The sequence below is a fragment of the Nelusetta ayraudi genome, unplaced genomic scaffold, assembly GCF_046127955.1.
Source record: "Nelusetta ayraudi isolate G7.1 ecotype Tasmania unplaced genomic scaffold, CSIRO-AGI_Nayr_v1 ptg000042l, whole genome shotgun sequence".
Taxonomy (NCBI): Eukaryota; Metazoa; Chordata; class Actinopteri; order Tetraodontiformes; family Monacanthidae; genus Nelusetta; species Nelusetta ayraudi.
This window is the reverse complement of record NW_027466092.1, coordinates 18947409-18972148: the sequence shown is the minus strand read 5'-3', so window position 1 is coordinate 18972148 and position 24740 is coordinate 18947409. Positions and strand designations below refer to the sequence as shown.

General features: G+C 45.1%; 4 protein-coding genes across 4 annotated transcripts in view; all 4 read right to left on the bottom strand.

Moving 5' to 3' along the window:
* The window catches only part of npy2rl (neuropeptide Y receptor Y2, like), a 71773-nt gene extending 60571 nt beyond the window's left edge, over positions 1-11202 (bottom strand). The window contains exons 1-4 of the mRNA XM_076035253.1: positions 10972-11202; positions 2092-3955; positions 1882-1990; positions 764-868 (exon numbers count right to left, since the gene is read on the bottom strand). The gene's annotated coding sequence lies outside the window, so the exon portion shown is untranslated. The remainder of the gene's footprint in view (positions 1-763; positions 869-1881; positions 1991-2091; positions 3956-10971) is intronic.
* Positions 11203-12723: 1521 nt separating this feature from the next.
* On the bottom strand, positions 12724-18477 carry rbm46 (RNA binding motif protein 46). The gene is made up of 11 exons (XM_076035252.1): positions 18316-18477; positions 17628-17783; positions 17354-17534; positions 16788-16944; positions 16530-16659; positions 16292-16389; positions 15727-16093; positions 15362-15570; positions 15088-15190; positions 13867-14110; positions 12724-13635 (listed from the first exon to the last, which is right to left on the bottom strand). The coding sequence occupies exons 2-10, from the start codon at positions 17770-17772 to the stop codon at positions 13869-13871; spliced, it is 1632 nt and encodes a 543-aa protein (XP_075891367.1). The 5' UTR covers positions 17773-17783; positions 18316-18477; the 3' UTR covers positions 12724-13635; positions 13867-13868.
* A 212-nt stretch (positions 18478-18689) lies between these two features.
* lratb.2 (lecithin retinol acyltransferase b, tandem duplicate 2) lies at positions 18690-21050 on the bottom strand. Its single transcript, XM_076035533.1, has 5 exons — positions 20748-21050; positions 20547-20652; positions 20393-20467; positions 20144-20296; positions 18690-18960 (listed from the first exon to the last, which is right to left on the bottom strand). The coding sequence occupies exons 1-5, from the start codon at positions 20975-20977 to the stop codon at positions 18805-18807; spliced, it is 720 nt and encodes a 239-aa protein (XP_075891648.1). The 5' UTR covers positions 20978-21050; the 3' UTR covers positions 18690-18804.
* Positions 21051-21784: 734 nt separating this feature from the next.
* On the bottom strand, positions 21785-24148 carry LOC142894106 (lecithin retinol acyltransferase-like). The gene is made up of 2 exons (XM_076035256.1): positions 23561-24148; positions 21785-22568 (listed from the first exon to the last, which is right to left on the bottom strand). Exons 1-2 carry the CDS (start codon positions 24143-24145, stop codon positions 22416-22418), a joined length of 738 nt encoding a protein of 245 aa, XP_075891371.1. The 5' UTR covers positions 24146-24148; the 3' UTR covers positions 21785-22415.
* Between the last annotated feature and the right edge of the window lie 592 nt (positions 24149-24740).

The window sequence follows — 24740 nt, the reverse complement described above, 5'->3', positions numbered from 1 at the left end:
TCCTGACAAGGACGCCTCGCCTGTCGTTCATTCTGCTGCACTGATGGCAATGCAGACGGCACAGAGACTGAATAATGAGCAGTTCGTTCAGAGCAACTTACAGAGATACCGGCGGGAAGATTAGCAAAGAGCAAAGGTCCTGGAACAACAGCATGGAAAACATTAAAAAGGGGGCCAATGATGAGTGGTTAGTGCTCTTCCTTTGCAGCAGGATAATGCAGCAGATTATCCTGGACGTAAATCTAGTGGTTCCACCAACTCTTAATCTGATTTCATAATAGGGCCGCTGTAAAGGAGAAAAACAGCAAATCATAGATAAAACGAAGGAACACTGAGAGCGAATGAATAAGCAAAACCTTGAAATAAACCACAACAACAACAGCAACTTTCTTTCAGAGTTCAGAGAGGGTAAAGTGAAAGAACAGAAATAAGAATAATCCCTGGTCTGGAGCACTGCAGGTCCACTGTTTAACCAAATCAACAATGTCGGAAAAAGCAACAGTCCAATAAAAAAAAAGGATGATTCTGCATCAAGTCAGAGCAGAGACAGAACATTATCAGCTTTAACAACTATAGAGCAATGTATTGTATCATATATAAATATGTGTGTGCGTGTGTGTGTGTGTGTATTTATATGTATCATCATATCGTAGGAAAAAAAGATTTTGCTGTCATCTCTTTCAAACAATTCAACTCATATTGATGTGAAATGCTGAAACCAGCTAGTTCGGCAAATCGAGCCAACGTGGCAGCAGTGACTCACCTCAGACGAATCGGCGAGTTCACTTCAGATAAATGTTGAGCCTTTTAACAAAACCCGCAGGGATTCTGTCCTGACAGGAAGTGCTGATTCACTGTCTGAATGAAACTGCGGAGGGATCAGAGAAAAACCTCACATTATGTCCCGGCATCAGCGAGTCGAAACCGTGGATTATTGCTGTGGCATTTTTTTCCCCTATATCAGATGTCATAATTCCAGAATGTGGAGCAAATGTCAGGGAAGTATTCTAAGGGACGTCAGATTATTCAGATCCATATTATGCAGTCAAAATTGTTAAAATGTAAACTTTCTTTGCTTTTTGAATCTCATTTTAATCTCATCTGTCACGGTTGGAAGTTTATAAATAATAAAGATCCAGTTCTCTTCCCTCCTCCATCCCACCTCCCTCTCTCTTTAACATTATTATTGTCATCACTATTATGATCAGTATTGTTACCATGAAGTCTCTGAAGTAACTGTTAGTACTTCCACTACTATTACTATTGCTGTCATCATTATAATTACCATCACAATAATAATGTGAGTTGCATTGAGCTGGAGTTTTCAAATGGAAAGAATGTTTTCTTGGTGTAGCTTAAACTCATGATCTCCAGGTTTTTGGGCAGAAGATTGTGATTAGGACTTTATGATTGCAATTTATTTATTTCAATGAGACTTCATATAAGAAAGCCTCATGATTAAAGCATGCAGCCTTCAGTGAAATGATGCTATCAACATGAAACACCATTGAGTTTGGGGCTCAAACAGCTTTGCTGCACCTTAGCATAAATTCTTTAAGCATCTCAAAAAGGGGGGGAAACCAACACCAAGCAAGTGCATCGATGTGATTAATCAGACTCAAATCTCTCTTTCTTCCTTTCTTCGCGCAAGGGGCTGTTTTAATAATTGATCACAGGTTTGTAAGCGCTTGAAGAACCACATATCAAATGCTGTGTGATAATGAGACAGAAACCACATATTGATCCCACACTTGATGGCACCACGCTCATGTTAACGTTCCATCAGGCGGGTCTTCTTCCCCTCGGTTCTGGTTCATGGTCTGTGAACATTTTCAAAGACAGGACGTGAGAGGGCCCAGCACTGCGGTGACAGTCACTCACTTGTCGTGAAGAAACACCGCCACAGGGAGGTGAAGCCATATGACCCGTCGATCTGTGTGTGTGCGTGCGTGCATGCGGCTTAAAGCTGCTGCCCTCATTCACTTCCTGTCTTCAAATAAGAAAAAAGGTGTTAGCAAAGGGGTGCATTGTGAATTTAGCTTAATCGGACTAAGCAATAATTCGGTTTTCTCGTCCAATCGGAGTTCTCACCTTGGTCCCCGTATACATGCAGCTGAGAAATTCGAATTATTGACGGGTCCTCCTCCCAACACTAGGGGGTGGAGTGAGTCTTTTCAGCCGGTCAGCTGCTTTCGGTTGACATATTAAATCTATTATGATATGGAACAATAGTTCATAATGTACGTGTTACTTGCTTTGCAGATAAGGTGTACCCTATTTCTTGTGCTCCTGGTGATTTTAAAAGGCAGACTAGAACGTCGTCTGCTGTTGGAGGGCTACAACAACACTTCGATGCTACGCTTTGTGCCGTCGCTACGGACCCCAAACTCTCGTTCTTGTTGGATTCGGGTTCGGAGCAGGCTGGTGGGAGAGTTTGTGTACAGGTTTTGCAAAGGAACGGTGTCTTCAGTTATACACACGCTCATTAAAGTGCCGACCGTGGAGGAAGCTGGTGCCGCTGCACGCCGTTTCCAGCAGAATAACAGCGAAATTACCAAAATAAAAACAAATCAGAAAAACATCTCTTTGGTGTGCTTTTATTTACAAAGTTAAAATTCTTCTAACTTACAAAAGATGTGAACGAAAAGGTAGAAATATAAATACGAAGGAATACGTATTTGTTCAGGGGTGCGCAAAGCCGGAGCCCTGCATTTGCTGCGCTACCCTTTTTAAAAAGGTCTCCGTTGCGCGTTATTTTAAGATGTCCATCTCTTTTAGAAGAGAAAGCATCGCCCCGGTCTCATCCTCTCTCCAAATGTCAACATTCTTATTCGCGTTTGCCAGGTTGTTTCGTGCCGTCTGTTTTGTTAGACGACGTAGTTGTGCGGTCATGAGTCGCGAGAGCGAGGCGTGGCGCGTGCGCACTCGCGTTGTCCAGTTAATAGTCCGATTAAGGCGTATACATGGCAGAGAAATTCGAATTCCAATCGCATTATCTGGGTGTCTCAATCTGAGTTCTCCGATTCCAATCGGAGTTCTCAAACTCCAATCATAATCGGAGTAATGTCATGGTTTGCTGTCATGTTCGTGCTTAATTTTCATTTCTTCCCTGAAGGCATCACCACTTCTCTCCACCCAGGTCAATCAGCACTAAGTCTCTTCACCTGCTCTCCATGCCAGACTATTTAGCCGCCCTGCTCCCTCTCCTCCCTGCCAGATTGTTCCTCTGCCATGCACGACACTCCAGCACGAAACCCCGGACTGACTCCCCGGCTACTGACCTTGCCTGTTCTGGTTCTCGCCTCCAGCTTCTCCCCTGGACTTCGGCGTTTGAGTGAGTTTTGTGTTTTGACCTGTTTTTTCCCAAGAAGAGGATTCCTTTTTGCCGTTGGCCCCTTTTTGACCTGTTTGGAGCAGTTGTTTCTTTTGGCCCCTTTTCCCCCTCTTTTCGACTGACCAGCCGCCTTCTCTCAAGAAATAAAGCTGTGCCTTTTTTTAACCTTCCAAACCTTGTCTGTGTGGTGCATTTGGGTCCAGAATAGACACTCCCCGTTTCAAGTAAGGTGTTTACATGCACGTGAGTTCTCCGATCATTATCGGACTAAGGCAATAATTCGATTTTCTCTAGTGCCATGTAAACGCACTGAGTGTGATTCTCAACTGGTGGAGTCTCAGGACCCTTTTTTTTTTTTTTTTTTTTTTTCTTTATCCTATTCATCAGCATTCAAATTTATTCCACAAAAATAAAAAATGCTATAGCCCACTTTATTCCGTGCAATAATAAATAAACGATTGAAATTAATAAATTGAATCGTTTGTCCTGCAAAATACTGTAAATGCCCAACATTTTCCATCCATCCATCCATTTTCAATACCCACTTCTTCCTGAGCTCAGGGTCACAGGGTTCTGCTGGAGCCTCTCCCAGCTGTCACTGGGTGAAGGCAGGGTGACACCCTGGACATCGCAGGACCCCATTGAGACAAATAACCATCTGCACTCACACACACACCTACAGTCAATTCAGGGTTCCCAGTTCACCTCACATGCATGTTTTTGGACTGTGCATGAAGCCGGAGAACCTGGAGAGAACCCACGCAGACACAGGGAGAGCATGCAAACTCCACACAGGAAGGGAGCGAGTTGAACCCACGACCTTCTTGCTGTGAGGTGACAGCGCTAACCCTTGCACATTGTGTCACCGCGCAAAGAAAATTAATTAAAAACTGCCCACAAAGCCGCAGCCCAATACAAACAGCTTCACCACCCACAAGTTGAGAAACGTTGCTGTAACTGTTGCTGCTCAAAAGGTAAAAACAGATCTGAGCATCCCGGATACACTACCCCCCTACCCTCTACCCCTCCTGGAGAAGCCTCAGGGCTGTTATACTCTTATACTCTTGAGATAACGCGCTGCAACATCAATAAACAGAAGAGCGCCAGAGTCAAAAACACAGGTTCACAAGTTGCTGCCGCCCACCCAAGATCCGATACTGCCCGGGACCTCTCTATCAGAATCCACTAACAGAAAGGAAAACTGTTTGGCTCCCATCACCCAGTCAGTGACCAAGATACCTCACGCTGCTGAAAAAAAAACAAAAAAAAACAACCATCCACTGTGCTATAAGATGTTTCCAAACCAAACGGCTCTTCTCTTAGGGGAAAGTGTTTGGACATGGATTCATCGTGTCTGCTGTATCTGCTGGGCCAAAACAGACCTGCGCTGCCTTTACTGGACGTCTCTCTGCCCTTTCATCTGCTGCCCTGTAAATATCTGTCACATTGTGATACAAATATGAGTTCTGGTGGCACAGACTGTGGATAACATTGTCTGTGTGTACACATCACATATCAGTCTTCACATCCTCCCTGAACCCCACAAAAAGTCCAAACAATCAGACCCTAAACAGCCGCATTCCAAAAGACAAAAATGAACAAATTCCGATACAGGCTGATATGCGTCTGTGTAATATATATGTCTTCAAATGTATTTTTTTATATATTTTTTTTTTTTCAAAAAAGGTGTTTTGTTTAAAAAAAAAAAAAAAAAGGTTTCATTTTGTTTAAATTGCTTTTTTGAGCGAACATCTATTTTGGCGACAGCAGATGGAAACTAGCCAAACGCTACAATCTGTTTGCAGTATTGTATGGCTACCTTGCTCTGTCCCGCCAAAATAAATAATTGAATGGAATTGAATTGAATAATTACTTTCCTGTGGACAGAATTTCTGGTTATTTTGGAGTGTTTTCCAGTCTGAGCTGGTGACTGATGACAGTGGCGCTGGGCCAGAGTGCAGCTCCCCTTGTTTGATTCAAACCATCAAACAGCGGGCACAGCCCGTTTCTCTGCCCTATAATAATAGAATGCCTTGCTGACCTCACTGCTTCCTGGATTAGTTAGTGCAACAAATAAAACTGCTGCGTGTCCACTTGCAGTTTTTCCAATCCCACTTTTCACGTTAACAAAAACACCCAGTTTGCTAAAGTGCTGAGTCCAGTTGTTCCCCAGGAATTAATGAGGTAAACAAGAAAAAAAAAACAACTGTAAAACTAACCCCAGTTCAGATGAAAAAAAAAAATACAGTTCCAGAAACTGAAATAACCATCTTGTGATTGTTCACATAACACAGAGGATTTAAGTTGCAAATGTCTTTAGCAGGAAGGCTGTAAAAATTGTTGGAAATGTGCTGGTCGCTGTCAACGGGAAGCTGCAGGTTTTCTGGTGGGGAATAACTGCTCTCCAGCAACCCTGAGTGGAATAGAAAAATGGATGGATACACTACCTGCATACTGAACCCCAACAACAAGCAGTGCTGATTACCTGAGCAGCAGGACAAATGGATGCCCATCGGCGACTGTCGAATACCAAAGCAAAAAAAGTTTCCTTTCATATTGTGACAGAATAGCGTAGACTGAACTGACTTGCATGAGCATCCGGATGATTTTAACAGCTTTTTCCAAACTGTAATCAGATTGACCAGTGTGCCGTTATAGGATGTTAACACTTTCAATACTTCCAATAACAATTATCAATACTATTTTCAATATGCTTTTATTCCCTTTACTGAAAACGTACTGAACACTGACCTCAAATCCAAGGCTCTCCGAAAATGTCTGAAAAATATCATCCGCTTTTATATTCAAATGGCTCCACTTCAAGCAGCAACAACCACAATAAATAATAAGTGAATTTAACAGAATTTGTATTGTTATAACACAAAAGAAAGGAGCATGTTTTTCCAATGTGAGGAGTAGAAAGTACAGAGTTTTGTGTACAAATGTAGGGAGTGAAAGTAAAAAGTCGAGAGAAAGAAAATACTCCAGTAAAGTACAGATACCTGAAAAAGTACAGTAGCAAAGTATTTGTACTTCTTTACTTCCACCTCCGATGTGTTCCCAAGCTAACTAAACACTGCTTCGCTATCATGCTCGACAAACACACAGCCCCTCCATAAACTAAACAGATGGGTGACGAAGATCAGTCGGATGGAGGTGATAAATTTTCCACTGCGGCGCAGCCTCCACTCTTTCTGAAAGACATGTGCGGAACAGAAGGACTGCGTCAGTGACAGCCAGGTGTCAATTACTGACAGCATCGGTTTATTTCCCGCACACAGAGCCAGTGTCTGACGCAAGCAAAAAGGAAATACGCTTGCAACAAACACACAAATCTCTCTCAAAGAGCCACCACAGCAGCAGCACACAGCCCCGTCCCTCACTCTGTGGAAGAGACACGAGCGCAGCATCAGCATCTTCGTCACCACAGGCAGGAGAGAATCAACTGAAAGAAATAGAAAAGAAGAAACCAACACAGCTGTGACGCAGAGCTGCGACAGAACGACTGGACCTCCAGAAGTTGAGCAGCAAACTGTCAAAGAGCAACTAGGAAGTAAGCTGATGAGCAAAGAATGGACGGCCCCGATCAGCGGTTCTCACCTGGTGGAGCCTCAGCACCCACAGTAACGCGAGCCCACATTCTATCATGTCTAGTACAATACTGAAATCATTGAATTGAATGGTGTCTCGCATAATGCTGAACATTTTCTACATATATAAGTATATACAGTATATATGTATGTATATATATATATATATATATATATATATATATATATATATATATATACATATACATATATATATATATATATATATATGTATATATATATACATATATATATATAAGTATATACAGTATATATATATATATATATATATATATATATATATATATATATATATCAAAATCCCTTTAAAAACAATACAATAGAAAAAAACTAAAACTGCCCACGAAGCCACGATCAATTCAAAACAGCTCCTCGACCCAATTCTCCTCACCTGTTGAGAAACGCTGGCCTAGATAATGAGACAATTTGTTTCCCATCATGCGATAGACAAGGTTCAGCAGAGTTGACGTATGTAGGTATTAAAATCGACTTTAAAAAAAAAAAAGCTCATTTATGTGTCACATTTAAAAACGGTTTGATATATTTCAGGTCCCCTCACCAGCTCATAAGTCATTTCCGAAGCTCCGCCCCCTTTGTTTTGCATTCAGGGAGAGAATCATAACGAGCAGTGGGGAGAACAAACTTGAAACGTGTGAGCTACCAAAAAAATGAAAAAACAAGTGTGTTTTATTGGGTGCAGGAGGAGGGGGGTTGAGAGGTTGGGGGCCAAATCTACTTTTGACTTATAGTCAACATGATGGTGTGGTGGTTTTGCACAGTCACAGCAAGGGGGTTGCAGGATTGATTCCCAAGCTTGGGGCCTTTCTGTGTGGGTTTTCTCCAGGTGCTCTGGATCCCTCCCACAGTCCAAAAACATAAGCATTAGGCCAACTGGCAACTCTAAACAGTCAAGAAATGTAGAAGTTCTTAATTGATAATTCCCATACTCGATTATGCTGATATTGTTTACCAGGACAAAACTGATTCTATCCTCAAAACCCTCAATATTCTAAATAACTCTCTGTGCAGGTTTGTCTTAATATGTCCATTCAGAACTCACCACTGCCTCATGTAGGACACCCTCAACCGGCTTCATCCTAACCCCAGGCGTCAGTTTCACTGGGTCTTTCTTTTAAAATGCATTCATTTCATCGGTGCACCATACTTAACAGTTCCGAATACAAAATACATCTCCATATCCTCTTGGACATATGCCCTATCCATTTTTCATGGTCCCAAACAGACAGAAATAGGTCGCAGGTCATTCAAGTGCAAAGCCCCATTCCATTGGAAGAATTTACTGTTCATTTTAAAGTCCATCCATCCTCTTTCTTACCTTTAGAGCAAGTATATTTTCCCATGTAAGAACAAGTTGTTCTTGTTTTTGATATCATTTCTTGTTTCATTAATTTTATTCATTATTTCATGAAAATCGTAGTTGCCTTCTGTTGATCTTAATGATTAATTGTGATGCATATTTGTATTGCTATGCGTGCATATATGATTGGCATGTGTGCATTTACGTACTGTAAACGTGTTGTTTTGAGAGCCTGTGATGTGGTGGGCTGTGGAAGTTGGGGAGCAGTGGGTTTTGTGTATCTTTGTAATGTATGTCTTTGGGCTTCAGCAGCATCCACAACACTGGGCACAGCATCAGCGGGGACAGAAAAACGGTTGTGAGTGTCACACTGCGAGGAAACGAGCAACATGTTTTCAGAGCTGCAGCTGGAAGTTGGCAAGACGAGTCAGGAGAGCTGAGTGCGGAGGCGGCGGTCGTCCCCAGCATAGCCGGGATTACAGAAGCAGTTAAACAAATGGTGCTTTTTCTTCACGAAGAGGAGAGACTCTCCCGAGAGGCGGCCATTGGTCGGGGGGGGGGGGGGGGGGGGGGGGGGTTGGGAATTCACCAGCGTCTCCGATTTATAAAGCAACTCAGGACACGAACCTGGGTGTTAGAATGAAATGTTCTGATAAGCCTCCGGAGTTCCCTGTCTGATTGCAAAAAAATGAAGCAAATCAATATGTGGTTTTCTTTTGGCTAATTAGATTTTTCACTAAATTGTTTTTTTGTGCATCAACTCAGTCAAGGAATCAAACAGGCCGGGCACCAGAACCCTGCACGTTCCTTTTTAACTGCGCTTTCAGGGAGTAGCTTCATTCATTAACACCAATCACTCTAATTAGAGGCTTGGCTAAAGTCCATCAGCTACAAACTATGTTTCTTTCAGCCTAAATTCCACTGCATGGAAAGCAGCAGCTTGGGAAAGCGAGAGATGTCAGTGGTATAAACGCAGCCGAAAACCAAACTGGGACACAGACACATCTGGAGTCTGGTTTTACCAGCAGTTGATCAGCGCTCAGGACATTTACAGCAACTCCACCAGGACAGGACGGAGGTGAAGTGGCCAGGCACATCAGCACAGAGAGAGGAAAGAGAATTTTTACTTTTAATTTTCTCCTGTGAACTGAGGATTTCCTACTATGACGTGTAAAGTTGGATTTCAGGCACAATTACGCCTCATTCATCTCCATTAATCAGCTCATTAGAGGAGTTGATTAATCTCAGTAGGGGAGCGAAGACCGTTTATCATCTTTAGAGTCACATTCATCATCTCCACACGTCGCCTTCTGACATTTCTCTCTCTCTCGATAATTCCCAGGAGATGATCAGGCAGTCAAGTCACAACTCACTCACTCACACCCATATATCTCCCTCCCCTCAGTGTGGTGGTGTGGAAAGAAAATGAAAATCACATCTCTGCCTGCAACACAACCTGACCACCCATGACTTCTCACACACTCACATTCTCTGAAAATGAATTAGCAAACTCAACGAAGCCTTGTATGTTTAACCCAAGTTATTTATTTAACGGATTCAGTACCATCATCAAGTCAGAGTACAGTCTAACACAAACATACGAATCCACTGCAAATAGAGACAAAACAAGTCCAAAAAGCTGAAACTTTTAAGTTTAAAATAAGTGTGTGATTATCTCCAGAGCTGCACCCACTGTCTCTGCTGCCTCATGACGGCAAGTCATAGCAGCCTCAGGTTGCCATGGAGACCCTCCACCACCCCACCACCACTCACTCTACTAGCTCATTCTTATGTTTTTCTCTGCTGAACAGTGTGGAAGTGGGGACAAGTTATCCATCTCCGAATAGCCAAGATTCCTAAAGAGCAGCAGGTCTCAGAGTGCAGGGCTTGAAGTGAAGAAACCTCTCGTGGGGAATCAAATCCAGGCCTTCAATAGTTTGTTGTCCGGGTGATCAGAGGAAGCCTTTGACTGATGTATGACTTGTAATAAAAAAGACCAATAATCTCAGCAGTGGATCAGGTTCATCTGTGGAGGGAAATGATAAATGTGTTATCACTCCCGCAGCCATCGAGACAATTAGAATTAGAATAAGTCTCTTATTTCTCAGTATCGCGGAGCAGAACTGCAACGTCCTCGTTTATCTATCGCGCTCCAGTTCGGTGCAGCCATCACCTTCTTCGCTCTTCCACAGGGAAGGTGCTTGGAAAGGGTCTAATTTTGCGTGCAGTAGTTCCTCTTTGTTGGGGTAGTTTCAGGGGAGGCTGCAGCCACGTTGGAGCCTCAGGCGAAATCACTCTGTGGGACACAGCTGGGTGCCAAGAGCCGTCTGAAGCGTCACAACAGTTTAGCAGCAAAATAATCATTGAAGTGAAAACACCTGAGTCGTGCCTCCTGACCTGACCTCTGACCCTAAGATGAGCGCCTCCCCTAGCACATCACATGACCAGCCACTACATGTCCAAGAAATGTCCTTGTTTATTTATTTGTTTTTTTGGCTATTCTACGTGTTTTTTTTGGGGGGGGGGGGTGTTCAGATAGAAACACAAAGGGATGATGGATAATTTGCACCAATGGATGATGCAAACTATCATTTATTATTATTATTAGCCATCCATCCATTTTCCATACCCGCTTTGTCCTGCTCTCAGGGTCATGGGGGTCTGCTGGAGTCTCTCCCAGCTGTCTTAGGGCGAAGGCAGGGTGACACCCTGGACAAGACGCCAGTTCATCACAGGGCCACATAGAGACAAACAACCATTTGCTCTCACACAAACACCTCCAGTCAATTCAGAGTTCCCAATTCACCTCATATGCATGTTTTTGGACTGCGACAGAAAGCCTCAGATCCCGGAGAGAACCCATGTAGACACAGGGAGAAGATGCAAACTCCACACAGAAAGACCCCAGACCTAAAAATCGAACCCACAACCATCTTGCTGTTGTAAAATGTATCCATGCAGTACTTACCTTAATGTCACTGGATGCTCTTGCAGCATTTTCTGAGGCTTTGTGGTTGAATACCACTCCATCCCAGACCCTGTCCTTGGGCAAGACACTTGATCCGCGTCGCCTTATATGGATGTAAATGAATGTTGGTTGTGTGGTTAGAGCTGCCGTTGGCGCAGATTAGCAGCCACGCTTCCGTCAGTGTCAATCACCACCAGCAACATGTGCATGTTTGAATGGCAGTTTCAGTGTGAGCGCTTTGGGTGCCTCGAGAAGCGTTCTTGTAGCCATTCTTAGGTTCCACTTAATAAAAGTCTGTTGCGTTCTCAAGGACTTCAGTCTTTTTAAGGTCTCCTCTTTCAGCGAGGCTCATTCAACCCAACCAGCCTTTTTGCTGGTTCTCTCTGCCGAGGAGGACTCGGGGGTCAGGAGGCAGTGCGGAATCGAGGGAGACAACTGACTGCAGGATGAACCCCCCACGAGGAGGAGAGTGGAGGCGGCTCAGCATCTGTTTTTATTTTTCCATGCCCCTGGAGAGAACGAGGAGCGATCAGCTGTGAAACACCGTCACAAAATATTTGAGTGAGCCTCCTCCTGTCCCTCCTTTTACTCCCACTGCTTAACCACCTCATATAATGGTGACGGTTCTCAACAGTGCACAGTGCAAAGAAGCAGATGCAAAACACTTAAGGGACTGCACTGTCACCTTAAGACAAATCAGTCCATCTAAACTAATTTTTGTAAGGCATAAATTGTTCTTCTGGGCTATAAAGACTGACTACTTGTTAATACAGGGGACTGTCTGTGTGTCAGGTCTCACAACTGCTTACCATTTGACGGAGAAACTGTGAATGGATCTCTGCAGGATGGGCAGGAAATGGGCAGCCAGACTCTCACCGTAATGGGCTTGCTTGGACATTAACAGGCATTTGGGTGGTGTGACTTCCTCCCTGAGGAGCCCAGCCTGGAGTAGCTTCCAGAGATAGCACAGCAAATGCTATCATTCGCAAAACATGATGAGTGACACCCACACACACTGAGTGAGGCCATCAAACTCCATTACTGCTGCATATACAGACCAAGTCATGACAGGATGGCTGCTGTTTGTACACCTAATACTGTATCAGGAAAGGGGTCACAAGTCAATAAAACCTGAGGAGGAAACACTTTATTAGCAAGGGCTAAACTAAGCTAAGCTAAACTAAAAACTTGACTTTGGACATGAGGAGTCAGTCAGGGCCTTTGGTTTCAGCCATAACAAGTCAATCAGGAAACTTTGGTTTTAGGCATTAAAAATCAAATGCCAACTTTGGTCTTGAAATCAGTCAATTAAGAAATTTTAGCTGAACAAACAACCCCAAACTGGGGTTGCTGCTAACTTCTAGAATTCCAGTGATGACATCACTTCAACATCAGTATAGGTCAAATGCTACTCTAAATAAAAATATAAAAATAGGGTCAATAATATGGTTTACAGACTTGGTGCTGCCATTTATTTGTTTAATTTTCTTAAGCTTCTGCTTCTCTTAAATAAACAGATCATTGAGACATTCTACAGCAAATCTGCCTTTAACTGAAAAAATGTTGCATGCATAAAAAAAAACAAGTTCAAAACTCAGAGCCCCCAATGTAAAGACTTAACAACACAGAACAAACCTTTGCTCCACAATCAGAACAAGTTCAAACATTTCCTAATTTCAGACTCAAAACAACGGAATTGAACTCACTGGGGTTCTAAAAAAAAAAAATAACTGCTAGAGCTTCTGGAGAACAAACTCTTCCAGCTACAGCCTGCTCTCAGTGTTGATTCATTTATTTAGCATAAAGACTTTCAAATAAAGCTATCCTCTAGTTCATTGTCCTCTGGTCTACTGGTGGGTTCATTTAGGTTGCTTGTATGAAACTAATTGATTTAAGCGAAGTGGAGTTCTGATAAATTAAAAGCAGGACTAATGACAAAACTCATGGGAACTTTCTGTCAACTCTGGTGAGCTCCACTGGGTGTGTGTGTGATCAGACACAGCCTCCTCCCAGATTAACCAAATTAACACAAACATGAAAGACTGAGCGGAGCATCCTCACACCCCTCCCTGCTCCTTGTCCTCGTCCTCCTCTTCCACTGCTCGTAGCAGCCCTCCAGGGAGTCGTGGAAACGATGAAAGGAAAATGGAAATCAGACTCGAAAATCTCGCTTAACATGTTTGGATGACAGATGAGGGAAGGAAGGAGGAGGTGATTTTATCAGCCTCCTACTCCTCACGCTTGCATCGTCTGAGTGTTGGAGGAGCAGAGGACGAGCAGATTGAGGATGTGAAACTGTCGGCACTTCACCCTTAAGTCCTGAAACATCAGAGGCATGCGGTGACGCCATCAGAGCGAATATCATCCCGCCGTTGGTCCTTCGATCACCCCCTCGCTGAGGACCCTGCGGAAGACAACCACTTCCTCTAAAAGCGTTTCACATGACACAGTCTGACTATGACGAGTGCATCTGGAACAGGTGGAGAAGAGGTCTTCAAATTCTAAATCATTGGATTAACAGTGACCTGTAAATTGTAAAGCAAACACTGTAGATCTCCATCCATCCATTTCCTGTCATCTGTCACCAACCGTCCTGGAGCGAGTTCTCTCTTCCGTTAAGCAAGGTGTGTCTCACCTTCAGTAGAAGGGCAACTCAGGCCTGAAGAGAAGCTGCTGAGTCTGAGAGACCGGGGGAGAGAGCACGGGCAGCGAGGAGAAGATGGACGCCACCGAGGTATTCGTGGGAGGCGGGCAGGAGGTAAAGGCACTAGAGCCGCATCCCATCAGCCCCGCTGCACTGGGGTCGGAGGGGGCGATGGAAAGCGGAGGGCAGGAGCTGTCAGGAGACTCGTAGGGAGGTCCCTGCAGTAGTCTGGAGTCTGGAAGAGGACAGGATGAGGACAAGAGGGCGCAATGAGAGCGGAAAGAGGGAGACACCTGTAGGATGTTGAGTCCAGTCACACCAAAGTGCTGCGTTTGACTGAGACACTCAGAATGATGCTGAAACTAAGCGAGGAACACTGACCCATGCTCAACCAACAGCAGGGAGGGAGGGTAGGGGGGGGTTGTCAAAATATCATGAGAAAGCTAACTCGCGCTAGCATCCAGTAGAAAGCCAGCATGCTGAGGCATCAGGCATCAATGCTGTAGTAGCTCATAAAAGACCGTCAGTCCTGGTAAGAGGAAAACAGCAACACTGGATTTTGCAACGAGATTTTGCACATCACACAGTAAGTGTTCCAGCGCAGGCACGTGACGATGATGAAATGATCTTCCACTAGTGGAGTGTGGAGTGGGAGGGGTGTGTCGAGCGGTAGGAGGAGCGGGATCAGGGGGGTGGGGGGGTGAGAGCCAACGAAACGTTCTCTCCGTAAAGCTGCACACCTCATAAAAGATAGATGCGCTCTCAGACCAGCTGAGCAGCGTCTAACGCAAGCTCGGCGAGCTCCCCCTCTTGTTCTCCTCCCTAAAAAGATTTTTAAATTCAAATCACCGGGAGGCCAACAACTTCTGGAGGGCTCAGCAGAACAACAATTATCACTGCCTCGCCAATTCTACTCCAGCTTCCTGGATTTATTAGTCACACGTTGCTGTCGGACAGTCTTAAAATGGATTTTGGCCGATTTCTGTTGCAACTGAATGCTCTAATATGGGTCACAGTGGTGCCAACCTGTCCTCCTCAGTTAACTGTGGGATGAGCAGAGCAGAAGGACAAACATGATGTAAACAAAACATGATGAGCTCTGAATGACTCAGAAGATAAAAACAACCTTTCACACCTTATCTGAAACTGCAGTGCTGGTCGTAAAAGTGTGTGTGTGTGTGTGTGTGTGTGTGTGTGTGTGTGTGTGTGTACCCAGGTTCACTAGGGCGTTCTGTGCTGCCAGCTCCTTCGCTTCTTCCAGCTTCAAACACAGCTTGTCGGGGATGAAGGTGCTCTGAGCGGACGGGATGATCACCTGCAGGCACACGCAAACGCACACATACACCCACATGCATCTATTCAGCAATCACGGTCAAAGTGGGCATCTGCCTTCAACAGAGGGGCTTAGTCGAGCAAACTGATTTTCGAGTGTGTTTGCAGTATCACTGTATTGCGCGTGCACGGGCGCAAGCGCATGATCCCAGACCTTGTAGAGCAGCAGCAGGATCCCGTCCTGGCCCAGCGTGGAGTAGAGGTGGTACTCTGGCAGGGACCAGCAGTTTTTGTGGCAGTAGAAGTCAAGCAGGAGGACACAAGAGCTGATCTGACTGAGGCCCACGGCCAACAGGCTGGTGGGGGTCAGGGGGATGCCGGGAAGCAGGTGCAACACACTGCTGTCAGGGTCCTCTTCTCTCACTCACACACACACACACACACACACACACACACACACACACACACACACTTTCATTTCCTAGCATCAGCAGTCTAATTTCTGATCAAAGCTACAACCGGGGCAGGATGTATAGAATAATGCTAGCTCGCTCTCTGCTGGACAATGTAGGTAATTACGCCGTGTTTGGCTGGCTTTCCTGTCCTTGCTGCCTGCTGGGCTCCTGACAGGACTCCAAGTTGGATCCCACTCCACAGCTGCTCCCCCTCCCTCCGGGGAGCCACTTCCCTGGGGAGTCCTGCTGTAATTCCTCCTGCTGCTCCTGTCTTTCACCACAGCCGGTTTGGCCAGCATCACCTCGACGACGGCGCCATCTACAACCGCTCCTTGCATGAGGGTGAGCGCTTCCATGGCGTCCTCACGACAGAAGTAGTGAATGAAAGCGTAGTCGGTGAGCTTCTTGACTCGCTGCACGCAGCCGGGTTTGAAGCACGAGAACTCGCGGAGCAGCGTCTCATCGGTGGCGCTCAGCGGCAGGTTGCGCACCTGAAGGGAGAAAAAAAGATGAGCGACGCCTGGCAGGATCCCGACCGGACCGACCACATCAACTTCGGACCAAAACCCTGAGTAAACACATTGAATGGAGGGACAGCATGTGGCTTTGTGGTGTCACATGACAGGCTTTCGCAATAAGAAACCAATCTGATCTCTGCGGCCGAGCACTTCTGCAACACTTGCACTTGCATAAAGCACTTTGACTCGCTGCATGACCCCTTCGTCTACGACCCTCTCAGGCTCCGCCCAGTGCACCCGGATGGTCTGACCCCAAAGGAGGAAACTTCCTGTTGAGCAAAGACAGACATGTGACACTGGACTGAAAACATTTCATCTTAAAGGAAGACACAGCATGGTAAATACAATGACACAGGGTTAATGGTCGAAACGTGTGTGTGTGTGTGTGTGTGTGTGTGTGTGTGTGTACCAGGGATAAGCCTCCTCCTGGCCATGGCTGCTGCTTTGTGGGACTCGTACTCAACAAAGGCAAAGCCTCTGTTCTTGCTCTTATCTGTAGTGCTCGAGTACATAATGACATCACGCACACCATCCGTCACCTCCACACACACACACACACACACACACACACACACACACACACACACACACACACATATTAAAATGATAGTTAACCGCATTCCCATAAACTGAGGCAGATTCAACACTCGGTTTGCACTGTCTGTACCTTCCTCATCTCCTCCAGGATGTCGTCCCTATTCTTGTCTTTGGGGATGGAGCCAATAAAGAGGCGACAGTTGTCCACGCTCACACACACTCCGATGAACTTCCCGGGACGGACCTCGAAGTTGTCAAACATCTCGATTGCTCTGTGGGCATCGTCTCTGTACCAGTGGAGGGCATCGTGTCATTCGCCACGACAATCAGGTCATACAAATTTGGACACACAATTTGAGAAACATTTGGAGTCAGCCACCTGATAATAGCCACAACTCCTGTCATGTGACTAAAAATCTAAATTATTACCATTATTCAGCAAGGGATACGGCCTTACTCTTCATTTCCACTGTGGCTTCTCACTATGTAAGTTTAAATCAATAATTAAGGTGAAAGGTTGGGTACAGGGAATAGCATTTTTTTTCCATAGCTTCCATGACATAGGAGACAGAATATTTTTGTTTTTCACTAACTGAATTTTACTCATAAGCTGCTATGGATCCTAAGTAGCTTAAAGACTTAGGTCAAATACAGTTATTTATTAGTTAATCTCAGCTGCTTGTGAGGTGGGGGTACCTGTTGGTGTACATGGCAAAGGCATAGCCACGGTTGTCCCCACTGAACTCCATCATCAGTCTGAACTCGTAGATGGTGCCTGCATTCTCAAACAGTGGCACCAGCTCGTCCTCATACATGTCCCGAGGCAGCTTCCCCACAAAGATCTCGCATCCCCGCGGAGGGGGCGGCCCTTCCCATCCTGCAGCACCGCAACAAGTGCGGTAGGTAAACTCTCACCACTGTAATCGATCAATCGGACTGACTGCTGTCGGTGTTTCACCGCTAATCCCACCTGGTGGCGGCCCCCCGTACTTCCTCTGGCCGTTCTCCTGCACCATGTTGTAGCCCGTCCTCTCCATCAGAGCCAGCAGGGCCATTTCTCTGGAGCATGACAGCGCAAAGCCCTGGTCAGCCGCCAGCACGTCGATCGTGGACATGGCTCCATCTCCTTAAAGGTAACGAAATATTGTAATTATTGCTGTTGTTCCTAAATTATGACGAATTAACCCTTTTTTTTTTTTCCTTTTTTTTAACCGTAGCATGAATGACTATTGCAGCTTACTTAATATAAAACAATAGAAAACTTCAGAGTATTAAATAATAATAAAAAAGAAATAAAGTTATTTAAAATATTTTAACTGAATATTTGATTATTTCCTTTCCAGTGACTAGATACCTGTGTGAAACGTTGTGAATCCGGCCGTAATGTAAAACAAACATCCACAGAAACTACAGTACAATTAGCCTTAGCTGTCAACAAGCTAACGAGATTTCTTAATTTAATTCCAAAGCGAACGGAGCAAAGGTAATGATCTGAGATACAGCTTTAAATGTTTATTAACCTCTAGTGCCGTTCATTAGCTGACCTTTTAATAGCTAGCTCGGCTAGTAGAACCCGCTAACTAGTCCACTCTGTCGTGTCTGCTAATCATAAGGTTGAACATCATCACTTTTGCCAAACTCAAGCACACTAAGTTAACACGTACCTGCTTTGTCCACTGCCATGTTACTGTTAAAAAAAATTAATAACGTATCTGCTGATGTTAGAGGGTATTATTACAGTATTTACCACCAATCAATGATACAGTAACACTAGGGCCAAAATACTGACTTAATCAACCACCGAACAATCAGGGTAGAGACATTAGCCAATCAGCGTGAGAATCAAGGTAACGGAAGGCGGGAGTACGAACGGTGCCGTTTCTCCCAAAAAAAAAAAAAAAAAAAAAAAAAAAAAAAACTGTCCAACATCAAGCACATTTTAAAATAATAAAGTGTGTAGTATTCAAATAAAAACTAAATCTGGCTGCGAGCAGTGTGTGTATTTTTGCAGAAGTAAAAGTATGCAAAACAATATAATCAAATAACTTTATTTCACCGGTTGCATTTGTTATCTAATATGAATAAAGTTGAACTATAAAGTAGCGAAGCAAACACACGTTTGCCTATGTTTCCATTTCCATCATGATTCATGAGGCCATCCAGATGAGGAAAGGCAGCAGGACAGCCAGAAAAACGGAGTACACCGTCAAGGTACCGACCCAGACGATAAGACACGCCCCCAGCATGGCCGCTGCCTTGGCAACACGCCGACTGAGCACCATCTTCCTCACTGTCTTACAGAACTGATGGAGAGACACAGTCACAGAGTGGTTGTAGTCAGTTTGATAGGTTTAAACTTTGTTTAAATAATCATTATCATTACTATTAGTAGTAGTAGTAGTAGTAGTAGTAGTAACAGCAGTTTGCTGAATATAATGTTTGCAGTTTGGAGGTAAAGTCATCGGTCACCGCTAGATGGAGCCATTAAAGAGTAAATAAAACTTTTAAAGCGATTATTGGTCTGACTGCTCAGTACAAGTTGTGCACCACATGTCGACTCCCATCTCAATAACATGATGAAAATAACATGGTTTCTTGATACAGAGTGATTCTCTGCTGAAGGTTCTCCGCTGTGAGGAACAAGGTTCCGTTTATAAAATAAGAAATCAACAAACTTTGAATCTTTTCATGAACTTTCAATCAAATCTGAAGTGGTTTACTTTTTGCTACATGATTACACTTGGACAATAAAAAGCACAGTTTGAGGAGAATGAGTAGAAGGAGTAGAAGCTTTTAACACAATAGACTTCCATCTGATCCAGATTGAATGAATGGTGAAATTGGTTTCAGACACTGTAAGAAGAGAGAGAGAGAGAGAGAGAGAGAGAGAGAGAGAGAGAGAGAGAGAGAGAGAGAGAGAGAGAGAGAGAGAGAGAGAGAACCTGCTCCCCACAAGGTTATGCTCACAAACAAAGTTGCCATGGTAATGATCACAGGTTCAATGTATCTCTCTTCCTGAAAATCCAGAGTTCCCCTAATTTCAGGGTTAACAAACCCCAGAGTTTTCATTTCACCCGCTCTCTGAAATGAACCACAGCGGGAACAATGGAGCAGTCAGCAGCTGTTGTTGCAACACAGAGAATTAAACTAATTAAAGATTAGGTACAGATCTGGGAGTAATCTGCTGAGAATGTCAGTCTAAAGGTAAAAGATTGAGTTCACATTTCTACTCGTCATTTTTGGGAAATGTATGATTATAAAAGGATGATGTATTTCAGTTGTATGGAATACAAGATGTATTCAAGGATTTTTGGGCTCACAATTACCTGAGGTACATTGCAAACAGAATTTACTTAAGAAACAAATCTTACCAGATATTTTAAAATATCTGTCCAGATGTTTCTTTTTTTCTGTTTGCACTGAGCTCTGGTAGTTTGCAAACTCTCCAATGAATTCAATCCACCCTCCATACACCTGGACCTTCACCTGGAATGTCTGGAAGCTCATGACAATGCCGTAGCGGCAGTACATGACAAAGTGTTCGCAGTTGTACCACAGCAAGCTGTAGGCCACGTTACCCAGCAGAGACTCGGCCCTCCTGGCCACCTGCTCCGCCTGCAGGGCCGGACGTCCGCACACCTGGAGGGAAGCAAAGGAAACGCACATGGGTTTTTTTGGGGGGGAGCAGTCGCTGCACTGTCCTGCTTAGTGTGTGTTTGTGTGTGTGCTGTTCACCTTGTCAACGGTGTTGACCAGAATGGGCGATCCATAGGCAAAGTCAGCCACGGAGTCAACCCTCACGCTGCCGTGCTAGGTACGGGACGGTACGTTCACACTCATCCACAGAATCAAACAGTCACAGTCCCGTCCTCCCTTTGTGATTGGTTACCTTGGCCAGGACTCCCAGCAGCAGTCGGGTGTTGGTGACCATCTGACTGATCCGGCCCGGATCCCTGGAGAACGCTGGCATTATGTCTGGGATGAAGTGAGCAACTCTGGTGGCCGAGGAGATGAAGGAGATGAAAGAAACAGGACGAGCGCGTTGCAGGAAGGAGTGGAGAGGGAGACCATGTCAGAAAATAGGCTTTACCTGCCTCCTCCCAGGTAGATCCCAAAGTGTGTGAACAGAGTCCTTGGAACCACCAGCAGGTCTCCCCTCTTGAGCGTCCCCGCACACATCCTGTCCTTCCTGTCCACCTTCACCTCCTCCTCCTGCTCCTCCTCCTCCTGCTTCTCTTCCTTCCTCCTCTCCACCTTCTCCTCCTTCTGGTTCCACGGCACAGAGATGAAGATCAGAGCGAGAAGCTGTAGAGGAAACATGCTGGAGGGCGAGAAGGAGCAGCTGTCCCCACCACAGGCCTGCTTTTATCAACCCTGTGTGAGGAGAGGGAGGGCAGGATTAGTGAGCACCTCCACGGTTGGTCCAGAATCTGCAAGTCTCTCCAGTCTAATGAAACTAAATACAACATCACTTGTGGACCTGAAAGAGAGAGAAACAGAAATTTCAACAACATTTCCTATTGCTTTGTTTTCCATAAGGTAAAGACTGTTTCTTTTAAAGTGGGTTTTATTTGTTTTAATGCTCAGTAAAGATCTAATGAAAATAGGTGAAACACATTTAAAATTTTAAAAAGTTTGTTCTAATTTATATGAAAATGTGTCTTTTGGCATTATTTTTCTTTCAGATTAGAAAGCAGCACTGGAGTTCTTTGAGGCTTACGGTTGTGTTGCCCATTGGGCTTCTGCCAAAACATCTCTAAGTCTAAGTGGTTGCTAAGCGGAGCGAAATGCTTTACGCAGGCTGCCGGAAAGTGTTGCGCTGTGTCATCCACGTCCACGTCACAGCCACGACAACCACAACACAACAATAGTTGATTCACTTGGGTTTGCTCTCGTCTGCTGTTATTAAGTAAACATATGAGGCATCACTGATTCCAGTAAGTCTGTAAAGGTTCTCAGTCGTCCAGGTCACTGGCGACTCAAGATTAGGTTAAAGGCAACTAGTTAACCATCCCAGTCTGCCTTTAACTTAATCTTCAAGACACTATTTTACACAAGGTAGTATTTCATATCCAGCTTGGCTGTTGTAACTTTTTTTCACATTTTATGCAATGAAACACAGAACTCTGAAAACAAAATGTTTTATTTACAGCAAAAATAGTTATATCTTCATTACAAAAATAAGTTGTTACAGCATATCATAAAAAAGTTCTCTACATGTCTGTGAGATCATAATTGATAAGACATTTAGACAAAGTTCCAGGCTTCCAGAGGGTAACATAAGATGGCACTACACCAGCTCAGTTGGGCATTGCAGACTGATGCTGAAATATAACTCAGAAATTTAATTTTCTAATTTCACCACATGACCAGAAATTTGTTCCTGTGTTTGGAATTTTATGTCAGAAAGTTGAAGAGACCACAACCCCAAGTTTTGTTGTCAATATAACACTGTTTTATCAGCACAGATTTAAAAAGGTTCATTATTTTCACTGTCCTCACTGTATATGAAATGTCATGCAGTGGCAAATTATCAAATGCTGTGCTGTTACAAGTTCAGATGTCCTAAGAACGCTAAAAACAGCAAGAAGTGCATCAATCTTGCTTTTCAGATTCAAATGCAACACTGTCAACAAAAATGTGCAACTATTCAGCAAATTCTGACTTTGAAGGCAAATGGAAGGCACAAAATTGCCCCCTAACTGGAGTCACTTCTAGTTTGCATGTGATGGCTTCCTGTCCATGGCATCTTGGCGTTCTAGCCGGCCATCCAAAGGACGAAGGGGACGAGGAGGGTGGGCAGTATTGTGCTGATGGATGTTCCCCAACACACCATGGACAGCAGGCCGAGCAGGGCCACCAGGACGATATTCCGCTGGTCCTGAATCTGTGACTTCAGCCACTCACAGAACTGAAAGAAGAGGAAATAATATCAACGCAGCTGCCATGTGACCTGCAGTGTCATAACACAGAAAACCCCTTGGCTGATACCGATGCTAATCTGTAAGCAAACATCATTAGCACGCCAAAGATCGCAGTAGTATGACCATTTTGTCTGATGTTCCTAATGAGGAGGCTTACCCCAGATTTAGCACCTTTGAAGTCCATGACCAGGAGTGCCCTCAATTCTCACTCAAGGAAAAGAAGTGCTGTTTATTTTAGTGTGGGTTGCCAGAAGCCCTAGAATAGCTCAAGTTGCCTTGGCCCCTTTAATGAACTTAGCTGGCTGCAAGCAACACAGTCAGATGTTGAGTGTAGCAGTGACAGACTGGGAAACTGGAGCAGCAGAAAGTCTCTGTGGTGCGGGAAGGTAAACCACAGTCTGAGAACACACACACACACACACACACACACACACACACACACACACACACACACACACATGCACGCACACACACATACACAGAGAGAGAGAGAGCTGTTTTCTGTCATTAACTATTCTCAAATCCAAATACGTTTTTATCCTCACCACCCTGTTTAAGTTAAAAGCACATACTTGAGCTGACTTTTATTGTGAGGACTGAAACAGGATACGCAAATTAATGCTGACTGGAGCTGCTCTCCATCATCATCATCATCATCATCACCACCACCACCACCACCACCAGACTGAATGCAGCTCTTGTTCTCCAGAGTTTCTCCACAAGGGCTAACACACATTTTCCTTTCTGGGTCTCTTAGGAGGGGGAGGGGGTTGCGGGAGTGAAAAGAGAAGATGGCAGGGGAAGCGGAGGAGGAGAGAGGAGTGAAGAACATTTAAATGAGTGGAGAGGTGTAACAAACAATACAAAAGAAGAATGGGGGGGCAGAGATTGTGACCTGATAGGCCCTACAAGAGCTTCCCCTGACAGCTCTAACGATGGCCCCTAATACCAGCCCCGTTCTACGGCCCCGGACCCTCACCTTGTCGGTCTGCAGGCTGCGGGCCGAACCGTAGCGACAGTACGTGACAAAGTGCTCGCAGTTGTTCCACAGCAGGCTGTAGGACACGGAGCCCACCAGCCGCTCTGCCCGCCGGGCCACCTCCTCCTCGGCCAGCGGGCTCCAGCGCATGTCCATGCCGTTGGGCAGCACCCGGGCTCCGTAGGCAAAGTCCTCCACCGAGTCCACCCGGATGGTGGCGCGTTTCGAGAGCACCCCGAGCAGCAGCCGCGTGTTCGTCACCATCAGCTGCGTCCGCCGGCTGTCGGCGGTCACCAGCGGCAGGGCGTCCGGAATGAGGTGCGCCACCCGGTTGTCTCCCAGGTAGATTCCGAAGTGGGTGAAGAGAGTCCGCGGGACTTCCAGCAGGTCCCCTCGCTGGAACCTGAACGCGGCTCCGGCCGGCGTCGGGGGGCTCTCATCCCGGTCAGAGCGGCTGCTGAACGGCGGAGGCTGCAGGATGGACAGCTTCAGGTGGGCGAGGAGGAAAAGTTTCTCAAGAAGGAAGGAGAGGGAGTCCAGCATGATGGAGCAGCAGGAGGAGGAGAAAGTCTGTCTGCTGCCCATGGTTCGTCTCTGCAGAGTTTGACTCCTCCGGTGCGTGGGCAGGGAGGACAGTGTGACATCACAGGGAGAGAACGTGGACCCATTACCATCGTTTGGGGGCCCCCAAGACACCAACAGACAGCATGGTGTCAGAAAAAAAAGAAAGAAAAAAAAAACTGCTCCCTAGTGGCTGGCTGCAGAACAGCCTCTATGCCCCGCCCACTTCGTGTTAGGAGATAGGAGGGAAAAAAAACATTTTGGCAGAGCGGATTAATATGTCTCATGTTTATGCTGTGGGGGAAGGTGATATGAAGGATGCCATATTTGTTTTGGGCACAGTCTAGTTAAAGTTTCACACTTGGTTTTCATGATTAGAATGACGCTTACAATTTCTACCACACACACACTGAGAATGAATGGACGTCTGCGATGATAGACAGACACTCAAATAGGGTTTACTGGCACTGCTTCCCAAAACCACTAAAATACACATAAACACACAGTGTAGTCTCTGCTCTTTGTGTCTGTAATGTTCACACGCTCTCAATATTCTGCTGACAGTGAGAAATGCTCCATTTTATTCATTTTTTTAGGAATCGCTGTCATACCAAAAGGC